The sequence below is a fragment of the Scyliorhinus torazame genome, chromosome 15, assembly GCF_047496885.1.
Source record: "Scyliorhinus torazame isolate Kashiwa2021f chromosome 15, sScyTor2.1, whole genome shotgun sequence".
Classification (NCBI taxonomy): domain Eukaryota; kingdom Metazoa; phylum Chordata; class Chondrichthyes; order Carcharhiniformes; family Scyliorhinidae; genus Scyliorhinus; species Scyliorhinus torazame.
Genome location: NC_092721.1, coordinates 184,615,856 through 184,632,981, shown reverse-complemented (window position 1 = coordinate 184,632,981; position 17,126 = coordinate 184,615,856). Strand labels below are relative to the sequence as shown.

The 17,126-nt window shown below is 43.6% G+C and overlaps 1 protein-coding gene across 7 annotated transcripts in view; it reads right to left on the bottom strand.

Moving 5' to 3' along the window:
• Window positions 1–17,126, bottom strand: part of nipa2 (NIPA magnesium transporter 2) — a 79,770-nt gene that overhangs the window by 1,733 nt on the left and 60,911 nt on the right. For all 7 annotated transcript variants that reach the window (XM_072477246.1, XM_072477249.1, XM_072477248.1 and 4 more), the window contains 4 exons: window positions 14,055–14,292; window positions 9,630–9,686; window positions 3,246–3,336; window positions 1,896–2,056 (listed from right to left, as the gene is read on the bottom strand). In XM_072477246.1, the coding sequence (XP_072333347.1) occupies window positions 1,896–2,056; window positions 3,246–3,336; window positions 9,630–9,686; window positions 14,055–14,193 (448 nt within the window). In that variant the 5' untranslated portion in view covers window positions 14,194–14,292. The remainder of the gene's footprint in view (window positions 1–1,895; window positions 2,057–3,245; window positions 3,337–9,629; window positions 9,687–14,054; window positions 14,293–17,126) is intronic.

Sequence of the window (17,126 nt, the reverse complement as noted above, 5' to 3'; positions counted from 1 at the left end):
TTAGAGGCATAAAATGATGTCCTACAATGATGGGTATAACATATCTTCTCCTACTGGGTTTTCAACCACAAAAATAAACCATTTTCTGCCAATTTAAAATGAATCTGCCTCAATACAATTCTTCATTTTAGGGTTTTTAATCTTCCTGAAACTACCCCTATGGATGAGATTTTAATATAATTACATTTGCAGATAAAACAAAGGACAGAAAATTCATTCAACAGAATTATAAAGTAATCGCCCCTTCAGATGTAAAAAGCTCTAGTCATTGGCCTGTATCAAGGCAAGACACTGAAATCTCACCCTAAGGATTGTGGATTAATAGATCATCTGTGGTAATGACTTAAGACACCCGGTCTGCTCGCTGTCAAAACAGAGGCGGCAAAACTCAGAAAAAAAAAACCGGGAGAATGGCATAATTCTGCATTTACCTAAAGTGAAAGTTTAAAAATCTGCAATGTCGGGACTCATACATACGGTCAAAAAATGTTTCCTCAGTTCCTATCAAAACAAATTAAATCAGTAGGCAGTGTGGAGGGTGTGAAATGAAGATGCATATCAGCCCACATCACTGCTATTCATACGTCAAAAGTGCCATGGCAAAATATGCGTTATTACCAATGTTATTAGCATGCTTTCAGTATTTCACAGAACAACATTTACAGAAATGAGGAAAAACAGGTTTTGTAGAATTGGAATCCTTTTGTAAGTTTACAGAGGGTGAAAGATGGGAGGCCAGCTGGGTAAACATCAGAATGATTGAGTCTGGAGCTAACGTAAGCATGGCTGAAAACTTCAATATCAGATGAAGTAGAGCTAGGACGTGCAATATTTCGAAGCAGGTGGTCTTGTATAATCACAGAATCCCTAAAGTGCAGAAGGGAGCCATTCACGCCATCATGTCTGCACCAATCCTCCGAAAGAGCACCTTCACCCTCTGCTCCTCTGTGAAACCGGAGCACTCAGAGGAAACCCACACAGACACCGGGAGAAAGTGCAAACTCCACAGTCACCCAAAGCTGGAATTGAACCTAGGTCCCTGGTGCTGTGAGGCAGCAGTGTTAACCACTGTGTCACTGTGCCGTACCATATTGTTGGGGAGTATATGGTTCAGAAGCTCAGCTGAGGGTCACACAAGACACCAGGATTGCAACCAGTTTGATTCAGCTTCAGACAGATGCAGAGAGATGGAACTGATGGCTAGGAAATGGAGCCTGCAGTGTCAAGAGGGGGAAATGGCTTTGATGTCCCCAATATTTAACTGGAGGACATTTCTATTATTCCAACATGTTGAACAAGCATTGTGCCAAATCAGATGTAGCAGAGAAGTTGAGAGGTGATACTGATGTAGAGCTGAGTGTCCTTAGTACCACACAAAATCTAATGTTTTGGTAGCAGACAATGTCGCTCGGGCTGCACGTAGATGATAAATAGATGGGGCCATGAATAAATCCTTGAGGGATTCCAGAAGTAACAGGTGTGTGAAGAGAAAACACTGCAGGAGATTCTCATACTACGATTAGCTATATGATAATAGAACCAAGTGAGGACAGTTCCACTCATTTGGATGATGTAGGTCATGTTCAAGGAGGATGGTTTGGTCAGTCATGTCAAAAGCTGCAGAGAGATCGAGAAGGATAGGGAGGGATTATGCACCACAAACACAATGGATGTCATTGGCAACTTTGATAAGTGCTGTTTCACTGCCCTGGCAGGCTCAGAAACCGGAGAGGATAGGTTAAAAAATTGAACCGTGGGTATGATGGCCACTGAGTTGGACCTTGAACTCTCAACTTTCTGTCTCAGAGGTAACAGTGCATTTCTCTGAGCCACGGTTGTGCCTTATTTAAATTACTGCCATATAAAGGAACTAGAACATGGAAGTTGTGTAGTACCTGGATCTTTGAGTTTAACGGCCATTTCATGTATGGTTTCCACCTCTTCCTCTTGTGGTGCATGTATTACCATCACAGTTGAACCAATGATACTTAGAAAACAACCAAGTTTGCCATGGAGATTAAGTCTCTCATTCAGAAAGTAAGATGACAAAACAGCACTGTGGAAACAGAAAACCCAACACATAAAATAATGTAAACATCATGTTTGAAATAGATTAGATATTAAGGTAGACACAAGCTACAACATGTAGCCACAGTTATTGGATTACAATTGAAGCTCAATAATTGCTCAACACTGAACTGCCCTAGCACTACAGGACAGGAGACATCAAACAAGAACCTGCCCCACTGCTTGTCTTACATGCTGGCTTGTGCGACTGCTGAAGTTAGTTATCGCTTGTTTTGTCTGATGACAGATGTCTAGTACATTGCTGAAATACTAAAGTAAGGTGCAAGAAGGGAACATTGTTTCTTCCAAAATTGACACACATAAATGCAGTCCCACCAATGAATAGTTTGTACCTGTAACCAGATGCCTTTTAGGTGATATTTAACTGAGTTTGTTAACTACTTAACAGTGATTGGATACAGAATAATAGCAAACAGTTTACATTTGCTAGAGACACAAAGTTCCTGTATGCATATGTTCCAACATGTTTTAAAATTAATTAAATTTCATCCATGATTTGGGGAATTTTATGCTCAAGAAGCATGGACAATTCCAACCTGAATGAGTGTGGATCAGTATCCAGTCTGTCCCAAACTCAGACTTCTCAAGTTTCGCTGCAGAGATGGTCTATAATTTGTGCCTTGCTTCGAAGGAGATGGATTTGTTGGATTTGGATTTGTTTGTTTATTGTCATGTGTACCAAGGTACAGTGAAAAATATTTTTCTGCGAGAAGCTCAAACAAATCATTTAGTACATGAAAAGAAAAGAAAAAGAAAATACATAATAGGGCAACACCAGGTACACAATGTAAATACATAGACACCGGCATTGGGTGAAGCATACAGGAGCGTAGTATTAATCAGGTCAGTCCATAAGAGGGTCGTTTAGGAGTCTGGCAACAGCGGAGAAGAAGTTGTTTTTGACTCTGTTCGTGCGTGTTCTCAGACCTTTGTATTTCCTGACCAATGGAAGAGTTGGAAGAGTGAGTAAGTCGGGAGGGAGGGGTCTTTGATTATGCTGCCCGCTTTCCCCAAAACCTCCAGCGAGGGAGGTGTTCATCTGGAAACACCACAAGTTGCAATTTGGTATTTTGTTGCTTGGGGTCATATTTTGGACTATTTTATACCGAGATTTGTTATTTCCTATTTTCTCTGATGTCCCACATCAATATTCTTACCTTACAAGGACACTAAGAGCTCCCAACGGGGTCACTAATGTGGCTGGAGCAAAGGCATATGCAGCAAAGTTAGCAGCTTCGCCAGCACCCACTGCAAGAAGAGGTAAAGAACCCGGTTAAAACTCTTGACGCCTTTTTTTCTAATTCACAATTTGATTTCAGCACTGTCTGTATAAAGGACGTTAGTATTTAACAAAATCACACTGAATCGCTGTGAAAAAGCATTTGGTGCAAGTATTCCATTCAAACCAGGGTATGGAGCCTGTCACGGAGTTTGTGTAACATTTCTAATACACAAAGGCAAAGTATTTATATCTCTAGGTGGATACAGAACAGAACATGCTGGGGGACATACTGATCTGTCCTCATGTAGAAAGACTTGTATTATTTTAGCACTTTCCATGGCTCAATGCGCTTTATAAACAATTAAATACTTTTGAAGTGTATATCTGTTCCGATGTAGGAGGCAGCAACCAATTTGCACTCAGCAATCGCCTACAAACCACAAGATGATAATGCCCAGATAATCTGTTTCTGTGAAATAGATGGAGGGATAAATATCGCCAGGACACCGAGGATAACTCCCCTGTTATTCTTCAAAAATTTGCCATGGAATCTTTTGCATATCCAAGATGGCAGATAGGGCGTGGTTTAACGTCCGATTAAAAAGGTGGCAATTTCAACAATGCAGCACTCCATCATTACTGCACTGGAGTGTTGGCCTTGATTTTTGTACTCAAGCTCTGGACTTGAACCTGGAACCTTGTGACTCAAAAGGCCAAACCAAAATAGCAATGGCAATCATAAAAACTCAGTTTGGCTTCAAATTGTTAAATCCTTGGCACAGAACGGTATGAAAAGAAATTTTACAATAACATGCAGAGCTCTTTCGTTTACAACCATAAATTACACCAGCTAAATTCAAACAATATTTAATTTGTGAACAATCATTGAGCCATGTCTTGATAAGAATCCAGGTTCAATTAGAACATTTTCAGTGTCTAACACAACTCCTAAAGCTGCACTACAAATGACCACAACAACGTATAGTATTACAAAAGAGAAAATGCTGGAAAATCTCAGCAGGTCTGGCAGCATCTGTAGGGAGAGAAAAGAGCTAACGTTTCGAGTCCGATGACCCTTTGTCAAAGCTAACAGACAGAGAAAGTGGGAAATATTTATACTGTGGAGTGAGAATGAAAGATGAGTCATAGCCACAGAAACCCAGGGAAACCGGATGCTAATGGCCACAGAAACCAAGGTGAAAGAGTGTTAATGGCAGTTCCCGGAGAGGACAAAAGATGTGAAAGGTCAAACAGCAGGGAAACTGTCCATCCCACACTACGATGGCCTGAGAGCTCTTCGCTTCTTTCTCGAAAAGAGGCCCGGACAATTCCCATCCACCACCACTCTCCTCCGCCTGGCTGAACTTGTTCTATCTCTCAACAACTTCTTTAACTCATCTCACTTTCTCCAAATCAAAGGTGTAGCAATGGGTACCCGCATGGGTCCTAGCTACGCCTGTCTTTTTATAGGGTATGTGGAACATTCCTTGTTCCATGCCTATCCGGGCCCCCTCCCACAACTCCTTTACCGATACATTGATGACTATTTTGGTGCCGCGTCATGCTCTCGCCCGGACCTGTAAAAATTCATCAACTTCGCTTCCAGTTTCCACCCCTCCACCACTTTCACCTGGTCCATCTCAGACACTTCCCTTCCCTTCCTTGATCTTTCGGTTTCCATTTCCGGCAATAGACTATCCACTACAAGCTCACTGACTCCCACAGCTATCTGGACTACAGCTCTTCGCACCCTACACCTTTCTCTCAACTCCTTCGCATTTGTTCCCATGATGCCACTTTCCAAAATGTGTTCCTTCTTCCTCAACCGTGATTTCCCACCTACAGTTGTGGACAGGGCCCTCAACAGTGTGCGGTCCATCTCCCACGCCACTACCCTCGCCCCCTCCACTCCCTCCCAGAACAAGGAGAGAGTCCCCCTCGTTCTCACATTTCATCCCACCAGCCTCCTTATGCAAAGCATAATCCTCTGCCATTTTCGCCAACTCCAGCTTGATGCCACCACCAAACACATCTTTCCTTCACTCCCTCTGTCAGCATTCTGCAAAGACCGTTCCCTCCGAGACAATCTAGTCCACTCCTCCACCATACCCAGTATCTCTCCCATCACCCATGGCACCTTCCCATGAAATCGCAGAAGGTGTAACACCTGCCCCTTTACCGCTTCCATGCTTAACACCCAGGCCCAAAACACTCATTCCAGGTTGAGCAGCGTTTCACTTGCATCTCATCCAATTTGGTCTACTGCATTCGCTGCTCCCAATGTGGTCTCCTCTATATCAGAGAGACCAAACGCAGACTGAGTGATTGCTTTGCTGAGCATCTTCGGTCTGTGCGCATTCAGGACCCTGACCTTCCCGCTGCTTGCCATTTTAACAAAAGACACTGCTCCCATGCCCACATGTCTGTTCTTGGCCTGCTGCAATGTTCCAGTGAAGCGCAACGCAAACTGGAGGAACAACATCTCATCTTCCGGTTATGCACGCTACAGCCTTCCGGCCTGAACATCGAATTCAACAACTTCAGATGATCAGCTCTACCCCACCTCGACCCATTTGTTTTCATTTCATTATAACTGTCTTTTACCATTTCTTTCTTAATATAAATTTAATTTACCCCCCCCCCCAACCCACAATCTTATCCACCTTTCCTTCATCTTTCTCCTCTTTGCTTCCCCCTTCCCCTCCCCCCACATCTACAGTTCATCCTCTGATGTTAGTTTCCCTGCTGTTTAACCTTTCACATCTTTTGTCCTCTCTTTCCCCTTGGTTTCTGTGGCCATTAGCACCCGGTTTCCCTGGGTTTCTGTGGCTATGACTCATCTTTCATTCTCACTCCACAGTATAAATATTTCCCACTTTCTCGGTTTGTTAGCTTTGACAAGCTTTGACAAAGAGTCATCGGACTCGAAACGTTAGCTCTTTTCTCTCCCTACAGATGCTGCCAGACCTGCTGAAATTTTCCAGCATTTTCTCTTTTGTTTCAGATTCCAGCATCCGCAGTAATTTGCTTTTATCTAATGTATAGTATTAACCCTTTTTAGTAAAATAGTTTCAAGTTGGCACCAGCTGGGCTAAGTAGCTGACCAACTTAATCCAAGATGTTTGTTTTTGCTAATTTAGTTGACCTTGGGTTAGTTAGTTTTACAGATATTTCAACTTTCCTTAGCAATCCTGGGTTAGAAATGAGACAATCATGCAGGGTTCCGGGTAACTATCCAACAGTGCTGAAGTGCACGAGCGGGGAAACGGACAGAGCCTTTTAGCCAGTCATGTCTGCACTGGCTCGTGAGTAACTCGCCTAGTGCCAACTGACAAATTCAACTGAAGAATAGATATTTGGCAAAATACTGGAGGTTGCCTATGGAATATTTCAGGAATAAGAATATAAGAAATAAATCAGTAGTCTATTCGGACCCTCGTGCCAGCTGACCACTTGTGCCAGCTGACCATTCAGGATGATCATGGCTAATATTCCATCTCGGTTAGGGGATGGCGCAGTGGTTAGCACTGCTGCCTCACGGCACTGAGGACCCGGGTTCAATCCCAGCCCCGGGTCACTGTCTGTGTGGAGTTTGCACATTCTCCCATGTCTGCGTGGGTCTCACCCCCACAACCCAAAGAGGTGCCTGGTAGGTGGATTGACCCACGTAGCACAGCAGTTAGCACCATGGCTTCACAGCTTCACATGGCACACAGGGACCCAGGTTCGATTCCCGGCTTGGGTCACTGTCTGTTCAGAGTCTGCACATTCTCCCCGTGTCTGCGTGGGTTTCCTCCCACAAGTCCTGAAAGACCTGCTTGCTAGGTGAATTGGACATTCTGAATTCTCGCTCAGTGTACCCGAACAGGCGTCGGAGGGTGGCAACTAGTGGCTTTTCCAGTAACTTCATTGCAATATTAATGTAAGCCTAACTGCGACACTAATAAAAATTATAAATTGTCCCTTAATTGGGGGGGGGGGGGGGGGGGGGGGGGGAAAGAGAATTGGGTACTCTAACTTTTTTTAAAAATTCACACTCAGTTATAACCTCCTATACTATTTCGATACCCCCCCAATTCCCTTAGCATCCAAAAATGTGTTGATCTCTGACTTCAACATACATTAATTGAGCATCCACAGCCCTCTATTGTAGAAAATTGCAAAGATTCACAACCCTTGGAGTGAAGACATTTCTCCTCATCTCAGTTTGCAGTTTGGGGAGGGTGTGTGTGTGGGGGGGGGGGGGGGGGGCGGTAGTGGCATCATGGTAATGTCGTTGGACTAGTAACTCAGAGGCCCAGGCTAATGCTCAGAGGACACGGTGACAGTTGGTACAATTTGAATTCAATTAATAAAAGCTAGTCTCAATAATGGTTACAATGACAAATATAATCAATTTTTGGAAAGAATCATTTGGTTCACTCATGTCCTTTGGGGAAGGAAATCTGCCATTCTGTCTTACCCGGTCTGGCCTACACAGTCTCCAGACCTACAACGATGTGGTTGGCTCGAGTCTATGAAATGGCCCAGCAATCATGGATCATAGAATTTACAGTGCAGAAGGAGGCCATTCGGCCCATTGAGTCTGCACCGGCTCTTTGAAAGAGCACCCTACCCAAGCCCACACCTCCACCCTATCCCCATAACCCAGTAACACCACCCAACACTAAGGGCAATTTTGCAAGGCCAATCCACCTAACCTGCACATCTTTGGACTGTGGGAGGAAACCGGAGCACCCGGAGGAAACCCACGCACACACGGGGAGAACGTGCAGACTCCACACAGACAGTGACCCAAGCCGGGAATTGAACCTGGGACCCTGGAGCTGTGAAGCAATTGGGCTATCCACAATGCTACCGTGCAAGCCACACAATTTAAGAGCAATTAGGGATGGGAAAAATGCTGACCTTGTCAGCGGTGCCCACATCCCCTGAAAGAATACATTTTTTTAAAATCTCAGCCCTAAATGGCTAACCTCTTATTCTGAGACTGTGACTTAACATCTAGACTCTCTAGCCAGGAGAATACTGTCCTAGAACATAGAACATACAGTGCAGATGGAGGCCATTCAGCCCATCGAGTCTGCACCGACCCACTTAAGCCCTCACTTCCGCCCGATCCCCGTAATTAAATAACCCCATCTAACCTTTTTGGTCACTAAGGGTAATTTACCATGGCCAATCCACCTAACTTGCACGTCTTTGGACTGGGAGGAAACTGGAGCATCCGGAGGAAGCCCACGCAGACACGGGGAGAACATGCAGACTCCGCACAGACAGTGACCCAGCGGAGAATCGAACCTGGGATCCTGGTGCTGTGAAGCCACCGTGCTATCTACTTGAGCTACTGTGCTGCCCTTGTCAAGCCCTTGCATAATTTCTATATTTCATTCTTCTCAACGCAAGGAATTAGACCCAGTCTATTCAATCTCTCCTCACAGGACAATCACTATTTTCTCAGTTTCTGGAATCTCACACCTTATTGTGCAGACTCCTCGCAATCACAAAGACCAGCAAATCCTCGTTATGCCTCGAGAGCTGTAGACATATCATGGACTGTCCATATCCATGTCAAATTGACCAAAGGGGATGTCATTTGCATCTGACCGGCTCATCTTGCTGGCAGAGTCAGTGGGTCTGCCGCGACAATGGTTTCCCCAAACGTCAGACCTTCAAGATAGGTGGCATCTCTTTCAACAACTAATGATTGGGACATTATCAGCCCTAAATCAAAGCCAATGGCAGGCATTGGATAAACATCAAGATTTGAAGTCATTGTGGAGATGGAAGGTCATATGACTCCATTGACCATTTTGAAATCCATACATGCGTTTGAGAACTAGTCTCTCCACTGTTCTAACATCAAACTGGTGAGCCACCAAGGAGCTGGCCCATCGAGGCAGAACAGCAGCCTGCATCTCGAAACTGTCTCTGCTGGAAGATTTTGCACCAATTGCCTACTGAACCAGCCCAGTTGCTGCGTACCCATTTCAACATTTTAGTGAATATCCTTGTTCTGGAAAATAATTTCCAAATTTGCACCCCCCCCCCCCCACCCCCTTACTGACTGCATGCGCACGTATGTCTGTTTTGAAAATACGTTGCAAACACTCCGTCCCTCGGGTTTTGAATGTGGAAAATAAACTTAACTTCTGAGTCAATCCAAACTTGAGTTTATTATTAGTAAATTGGATCACAAAAGCTGAGGGATTGGAAAACAGGTGGGTGGCAAGAGGAAATCAGTGCAGTTTGTCTGCAACAAAGAAAAATGTAGGAAATGGGTATTTCTTGAGAGAATCCACATTGCTGCAGTACTTACTTGACAACAGTCCAGCCCACCATAACCACTCTTTAAGATACGCATGTCCTCCCTGACCTGTGGATCAGAGAAAACCAGATGTACTGAAAGAATTAAGTAATCAGCAATAATTCTAGTATATCATTTCTACAACAAGCGGGGGTGGCGTACGGAACAGGCTACTACAGTTCTTGAAAGTAGCCACATGCATAAACTCTCTCATTTTTTCTCTTGTTCCTTACCTCCACCATTTCCATGACACTCATGCAGATGATTTTCACACTTCAGTTTCAGGAAATGTTATGATCACACTGTCTCAATTTATTTTTCAGGAAATCCCTTCTGATGTTACTGATCTCTTTCCCATCAGTGAAACTGAGGCTACTGGGATCAGGGAAAAGTAGCCTTGTTCACAAGGGAACACAAACACATTTATTTCACATAGCTCAAGTTTTCTTTCCTCCAAATCTTTTCTTTGCCATTTTTTTTGCATAAAGGTACTGACTCATGCTCAAGTACAGATTACATGGTCAGCAGGCGTCATATTTCACCAGGCTCTGCAAGAAGCCACACTTCAGGCGAATTATCAATAAACACACAAACAAGGCGCTTGGTGATTGCTCTTTCCTTAACATCTGTTTCCACAGGGACACGTGTAAAGACATTCACCATGAGATATTTCCATGTGGGAGTTTAAACAATGAACAGGTAGTTTGATATTGTGGATATCACAGCCAAGCACATTCCTGTCCTCACTTTACACCCATGTTCACTGGATGGCAAGCATTTTAGAAACCCTGGTTGATATTTTGTCATCTTAGCACAGGAATGCCAAATTTAATTGTATTTTCGTCCCAACTGAGAAATTAACTCAAAACAAGGGAAATAAAAAATAGGACCTGCCGGGACTGTCTTCCCCCATTTTACTCCAGGCTGTGAATTAATCAATTAAGCTACCAAAGTGGTCCTTCCAATGAAAACATAAGTCTAGTTTGTAATCAGACCCAGCATCAGAATATTGATCAGGCAAATTAAAATTGACTTGAACTGATAATTTAAATGGCACAGTTTTAAAGAAAGTACATGGCCAGAGATCCTCAGCATGTATGCACACCAATCTTTGAAGGAGGCAGGACAAACAAAGAACACTGTTTTAAAAGCAAATAGATATTTGGCTTTATGAATGGATGAACAGAATACAAACAGCAAGGAAGTTTATAAAATCTACGGCATGGAGATGGGCCCGCCGGCCCAAAGTGGTCCTTGTCAAACAAAAGGCCCATCGAAGCTAACCACATTTGTGAAAGAAATTGGTCAGGCCTTTGCCAGATTACTATCAAGTTCCAGCCATCGGATTTTAGGAAGGTTAATTGACCTTGAGGGCAGAGGACATTTGCTAGAATGGTATCAGAGGTACAGAACTTGTAGAGAAATGGAATTGTTCTCCTTTGAATATAGAAAGTCAAGTGAAGCTGAAATTGTTGACCCCAAGTTTTTGGTAAGATCCGGTTCAGGACAAATAATATTTTGTCTGAAGTAGGCAAGGTTTGAGATTCAAGACACTTGCTTAAAAAAAATAAAGCTACAAGATTCCACCAGTTTGAACAAGCAGGCCAGAAAGATAGAACAATTTACATTCAGGATTAATAGGAGATACATGGGAATTTTTTTTAATTTTTTTAAATAATCTTTATTGTCACAAGTAGGCTTACATTAACACTGCAATGAAGTTACTGTGAAAAGCCCCTAGTTGCCACATTCCGGCACCTGTTCAGGTATACAAGAGAGAGAATTCAGAATGTCCAAATTACCTAACAATAGCACGTCTTTCGGGACTTGTGGAAGGAAACCGGAGCACCCGGAGGAAACCCACGCAGACACAGGGAGAACGTACAGACTCCGTACAGTCAATGACTTAAGCCGGGAATCGAACCTGGGACCCCTGGCGACATTGAGTGGGGAGGTCAGTAACTCCCATAGGTCTTGGGGCGTTTCATCCTTAGCGGGTGGGCATGCACATTCTGGCTTTAGGGCTCGATCATCCTGACAATGGTGCACCTCCGTAAAAAAGGGCAAAAAATTAGAAACGGTGCAAACAAGCCAGTCAGCTAACCGGAAGTGGAGCAACAGTGCTACCCACTGTGCTGCCCCACAAGCAACAAGCAAACTGGGGTTGAACACACAACAGCACAATAAACGGCAATGTAACCAAGGCAGATTCTATAGATTTGCCAACAACCCACCAAGATGTCAATGAACACCATGGCTCGACCAATCTTGTTGAAACTCACTCTCTCTCAAATGAGGGATTCCAGACTTCATCCTCAAAGATATCACCTTTAAAAGTCGCTCCAACTCGGATGGTCTCAATGACAGCACATCGTGCAGGGTTTCAATCTAGTCTTCCGAGACTTTGTCCCCAGGATTACCTATTATACACTCAAAGCACCAACTCACAAGCATAACTCCAATTCTTTGGCCACGCTGAGCACTGCTCCAAAGGACTGCCTTTGGTCCAATGGCCCACAGCACAGAGTCACCAACCTTCTGTTGTATTCCTCGATTGCCAGGGCTTCTCCTGAGCCCTTCGCGATGGCCACGAGCATCTCCAGAATCCTCTTCAACTGCGAGAGGTTCTCCTGACCCTCACCACATATGGTCTACCAACCGCAGTCCTTCTTCTACTTGGAGCCTCTTTCTCTGTTCCTCTTTCTTCTGAACTGGGGCCTCTCACTGCTTCTGTCTGGGACTCCCTTATTGGGACTTCACCCTGTCCCCTACCTGGGACTCTTCTCTGAAATGGCACTTCGCTTCCGGTTAGCTGACTGGCGCGTTTGCACCGTTTCTAATTTTTGCCCTTTTTTCTGGAGGTGCACCATTGTCAGGATGATCGAGCCCTAAAACTGCCAGAATGCGCATGCCCGCCCGCTAAGGATTAAACACCCAAGACCTATGGGAGTTACTGACCTCCCCACTCATGAGATTAAGTTTGTCTCTCATGACAGGTAGGGTAAAATAAGGAGAACATATTTTCAGAGGCAGAAGAACCAATGACCAATAATTGGAAGAATCAGAAGAGGGGAAAACAATACTGCAAGTTGTGGTGATCTGGAGTGCACCTTCAGAAAAGGTACTGAAAGCATAATTAATAGTAAATTTATTTTTTTAATATAAATTTAGAGAACCCAATTATTTGTTTTCCAATTAAAGGGCAATTTAGCATGGCCAATCCACCTACCCCACATATCTCTGGGTTGTGGGGGTGAGACCCACGCAGACATGGGGGAGAATTCAATAGTAAATTTCAAAGAGGAATTAGAATCATAGAAAATTTACGCTGCTGAAAGAGGCCATTCAGCCCATTGTGTCTATGCCAGCCACAAAAAGAGAAAAAAGGAAACTAGCGACTCATTTTAATCCCTTTTCCAGCATCTGATCTGTAGACTTGCAGGTAACAGCACTTCATCTGCAGATCCAGGTACCTTTTACCAATTCTACCGTGGGCAGAATTGGGCAGCACGGTAGCACTGTGGATAGCACAATTGCTTCACAGCTCCAGGGTCCCAGGTTCGATTCCGGCTTGGGTCACTGTCTGTGCGGAGTCAGCACATCCTCCCCGTGGGTGCGTGGGTTTCCTCCGGGTGCTCCGGTTTCCTCCCACAGCCCAAAGATGTGCAGGTTAAGTGGATTGGCCATGATAAATTGCCCATAGTGTCCAAAATTGCCCTTAGTGTTTTGGGTGGGGTTGCTGGGTTATGGGGATAGGGTGGAGGTGTTGACCTTGGGTAGTGTGCTCTTTCCAAGAGCTGGTGCAGACTCGATGGGCCGAATGGCCTCCTTCTGCACTGTAAAAAAATTCAATGATAATTCAGCCTCAACCACCAGTGAATTCCGAACGTCCACCACCCACCTGGTGAAAAAGCTTTTCCTCCTGTCCCCTCTAATCCTTCTACCAGTCACCTTAAATCTATGCCCCCCTGGTAATTTAATCGCTCAGCTAGGATAAATATTTGAAGGAGAAAAAGTTACAGCTATAGGGAAACGGCAGTGGGGTGGGATAACACTTTCCAAACAGCTGGCAGGCACAATGAGCCAAATGGACTCCTGCGTTGTCACGTCACGCCATGAAATTATGCCTCCGAGCAATCTGACAGATAAAACACACAAGGGCAGACGTACAATAACATTTAAGCTGGAGAAAAAATTTTAAGGAGCCATCATCATGGTGAGCTGGTAAGATAAAGGTCTATGGCCATAATTACTCAAAATCAGTTATATAACATAACATATGTCAAATGGAAACATAATTATGAACTTTCAAAATATTGTTCTCTGAACGTGGGCAGCACTGAGGTAGTGGTCCAGAAATAGTGATCTAAAAAAAAACTTCACCTCGCCCACATATTACAACCTTGTTTACACAGCAGTCAAGTAACAATATCTCACCTGCTCGCATTGACCCTTTTTTGGCCAGTCTGAGGAGACCTTTCTTTTTTAAGATGAAACTTCCTCCAATAAAGATGCTGGAGCTAATGGCTAATCCTAAGCCAACATAGAAGTCATATTTTCCTCTTTCCTGGCCCATTCTTCTTGGTATTGGCAAGCAGACGTTTATCACATTAAGCACCAAACAGAGGCACTGCCACTGGGACTGAGGCAAACAAGTAAGAGGTGACAACTGGAGCTATGATCAAAACAAACATAAAAATAGGTTAAAACATTTTCTGGTGGAACAAATTAGACACGTTTTCTTGTGGCTTATGTCGGATTTATTTCTGTCACCTATCCTCTTCCCCATAAGCAAAGACCTTACTTACATTATGCAGATCCCTCCTATGATACTTTGCCAGGTTTCAAGTATTCACATGCTATTTTTCTTTTTAAATTTAGAGTACCCAATTATTTTTTCCAATTACGGGGCAATTTTTAACATGGCCAATCCACCTACCCTGCACATCTTTCGGTTGCGAGGGTGAAACCCACGCAGACACGGGGAAAATGTGCAAACTCCACACGGACAGTGACCCAGGGCCGGAATGCAAACCCGGGTCGTCAGCGCCGTGGCAGCAATGTTATCCACTGTGCCACGGTGCTGCCCCGCTCATGCTATATTTAATGGATTATGGCAACTTCCTGTTTTTTTGCTCAATTGCTAATATTTAAATACATGCCAAATGTAACGGCTTCCCAAAATGTGTGATGAGAGCATAGCAGGAATTGTAAACAAGACATAATTCAATTAAAATGCTTTTCTATATTTCACAAACTTGAATCGACACAAACAGAAAGACAGACCGTCTCCTTCTGTCAGATCTGCTGAGTTTTCCAGCACTTTGTTTTCAGACATACAAAATGTTTAAGTCGGTGGTGGAGTGAGGAAAGAATTTGGGGAAACGGCTGTGAAGGTTTTCCAATTGCATATCCAAACCCAGCGCACCCCCTGGTTCTTAGTTCTCCTCATCTGACCTTACTTCCCTTATTCATTGCTCTTCGCCCAATCCCAGATTATTTCACCTCACTCAACCTGAATACTGATGTTAAGTCCAATTCATATGATACTTCCAATGGCAATTCATACTCTCAACTGAATGGACATTTATTACAATGGTGAACTCCGATGTGCCAGATATTTTTCAAATATGAATACACCTATACACTCCAGGGAATGAACTTATGCAAGCTGCCCTTGCCCTTCAAATTCGGCGAGGAGAGGTAACAGAAAAGACAAAATGCAGCCACAGTCACCATTTTAAACTAATTGTTGGCTCTGCTGACCTTTATTTCACATGCTAAACCTCCATGCCAAATGTCAGTTCAATAAACACTTGGTTTCCATTTTCCAACGTGCAAATCCTAGATAATTCTAACACGGCATCTTAACCGTCTTTAACTAATAATTGTTCTCTGGGGAAGAGGGGTGTACACAAATTTTAAACTATGAACAGAACTGAAATTAGCAGTATGACAAAAGGAAAATTCATTAATGTGTGCTCACCAGTTTAACATCGCATGTATCTTTTCACCACAATAAACACCCAGGGCAAATTTAACGAGTGAGTGAATGAGCATGAGACACCACGTCTCAAGAGATTATTATTGAGTATTAATCGGGCCTGCATGATCTCCATCAATGATGTCAAGAACACAGCGAGAAAAATCAATAGAAATAAATTATAACAGGGCAGATGTTGAAAATCTGAAAATGCTGGAAAAGCTCAGATCAGGTAGAATGGGGAAAGAAACAAAATTCGCATTTCAGGTTGTTCAGAACTAGGAAAAGTTAGAAACGTAAAAGATTTTAAGCATGCGAAAGCAGAAGATGGGAAAAGAGCAAAAAGGTGAGTGACAGGACGGAAAACAGGAGAGATTAAATAACAAGAGTTGAGAATGCGGGGCTAATGAGAATGGAACAAGTAAAGAAACAAAAAGCTGTGTTAAGAGGAGATGTGAATTGAGCAGCTGCTGTTCAAAAGCAAAAATGAGGAAGAAACAAGACTAAAACCAAAACTGTCCGCTCCTCCAGCCTCAGTGTCCAATGGGTCATTTCCCTCCATTTCCACAACCTCCGCACTAAACACATTTTCCCCTCCATGTCCATTATCCCAAAGGAACATTTCCCCCACAACTCCTTGGTTTTCTCTTCAATCATTCCCGACAATGCCTCCCCTTCTATGGCACCTTTCCATTCAAGTGCAGGAGATTCAAAACTAACGCTTTTACATAACTCCTCCTCATCATTGTAGGCCCCAACCATTCCATTCAGGTGAAAGTGGTTTACATGTTTTTCTTTCAATTTAGTATACTATGTGTGCTCTCACAATGCGCTCTGCTCTATATTGCAGAGACCAATGCAGGTCAGGTGAACGCTTTGTTCAATCCACAAGCATGACCCTAAAGCTTCCGGCAGCCTCCCATTTTAAGCTTTGACAAAGTTATCCAGACTCAAAACATTAGCTACCCTCTCTCTTCATAAGTGCTGTCAGACCTGCTGAGATTGTCCAGTAATTTATGTTTTTGTTTCAGATTCCAGCATCCGCAGTGATTTGCTTTCATTATTTTAATTCTCTACCTTGTTCTCAATGCTGACCCTTCTGCCCTTGGCTTCCTGCAACGTCCCAACGAAGCTCAACATTGCCACAAGGTACAGCACCTTATCTTTGGATTAGGCACATTACAGTCCTCTGGGACTCAACAATGAGTTCAACAATTTCAGACCATAATTTTTCTCCCCAATTTCTTTCCTTTCTCCTTGTAGCTTTCCATTTTACTCTTGTTTTTGCTTTTGGATAGTAGCTGCTCATTATTGTGCCATTCACACCTTCTCTGGACACATCTTTTGTGTATTTACTTGTCCCACTACCACTCCCTTTGGCCCTGTACCAACTCTTTTGTCATTTAATCTCCTCGGTCTTCCACCCCAGCACAGACTTTTCCTTCTGTTCTTTTTCCACCCTTCCTCCTTTCACTTGGTTACAATCTATGACATCTCTAACTTTTCCAAGTTCTGGTGAAAGACCA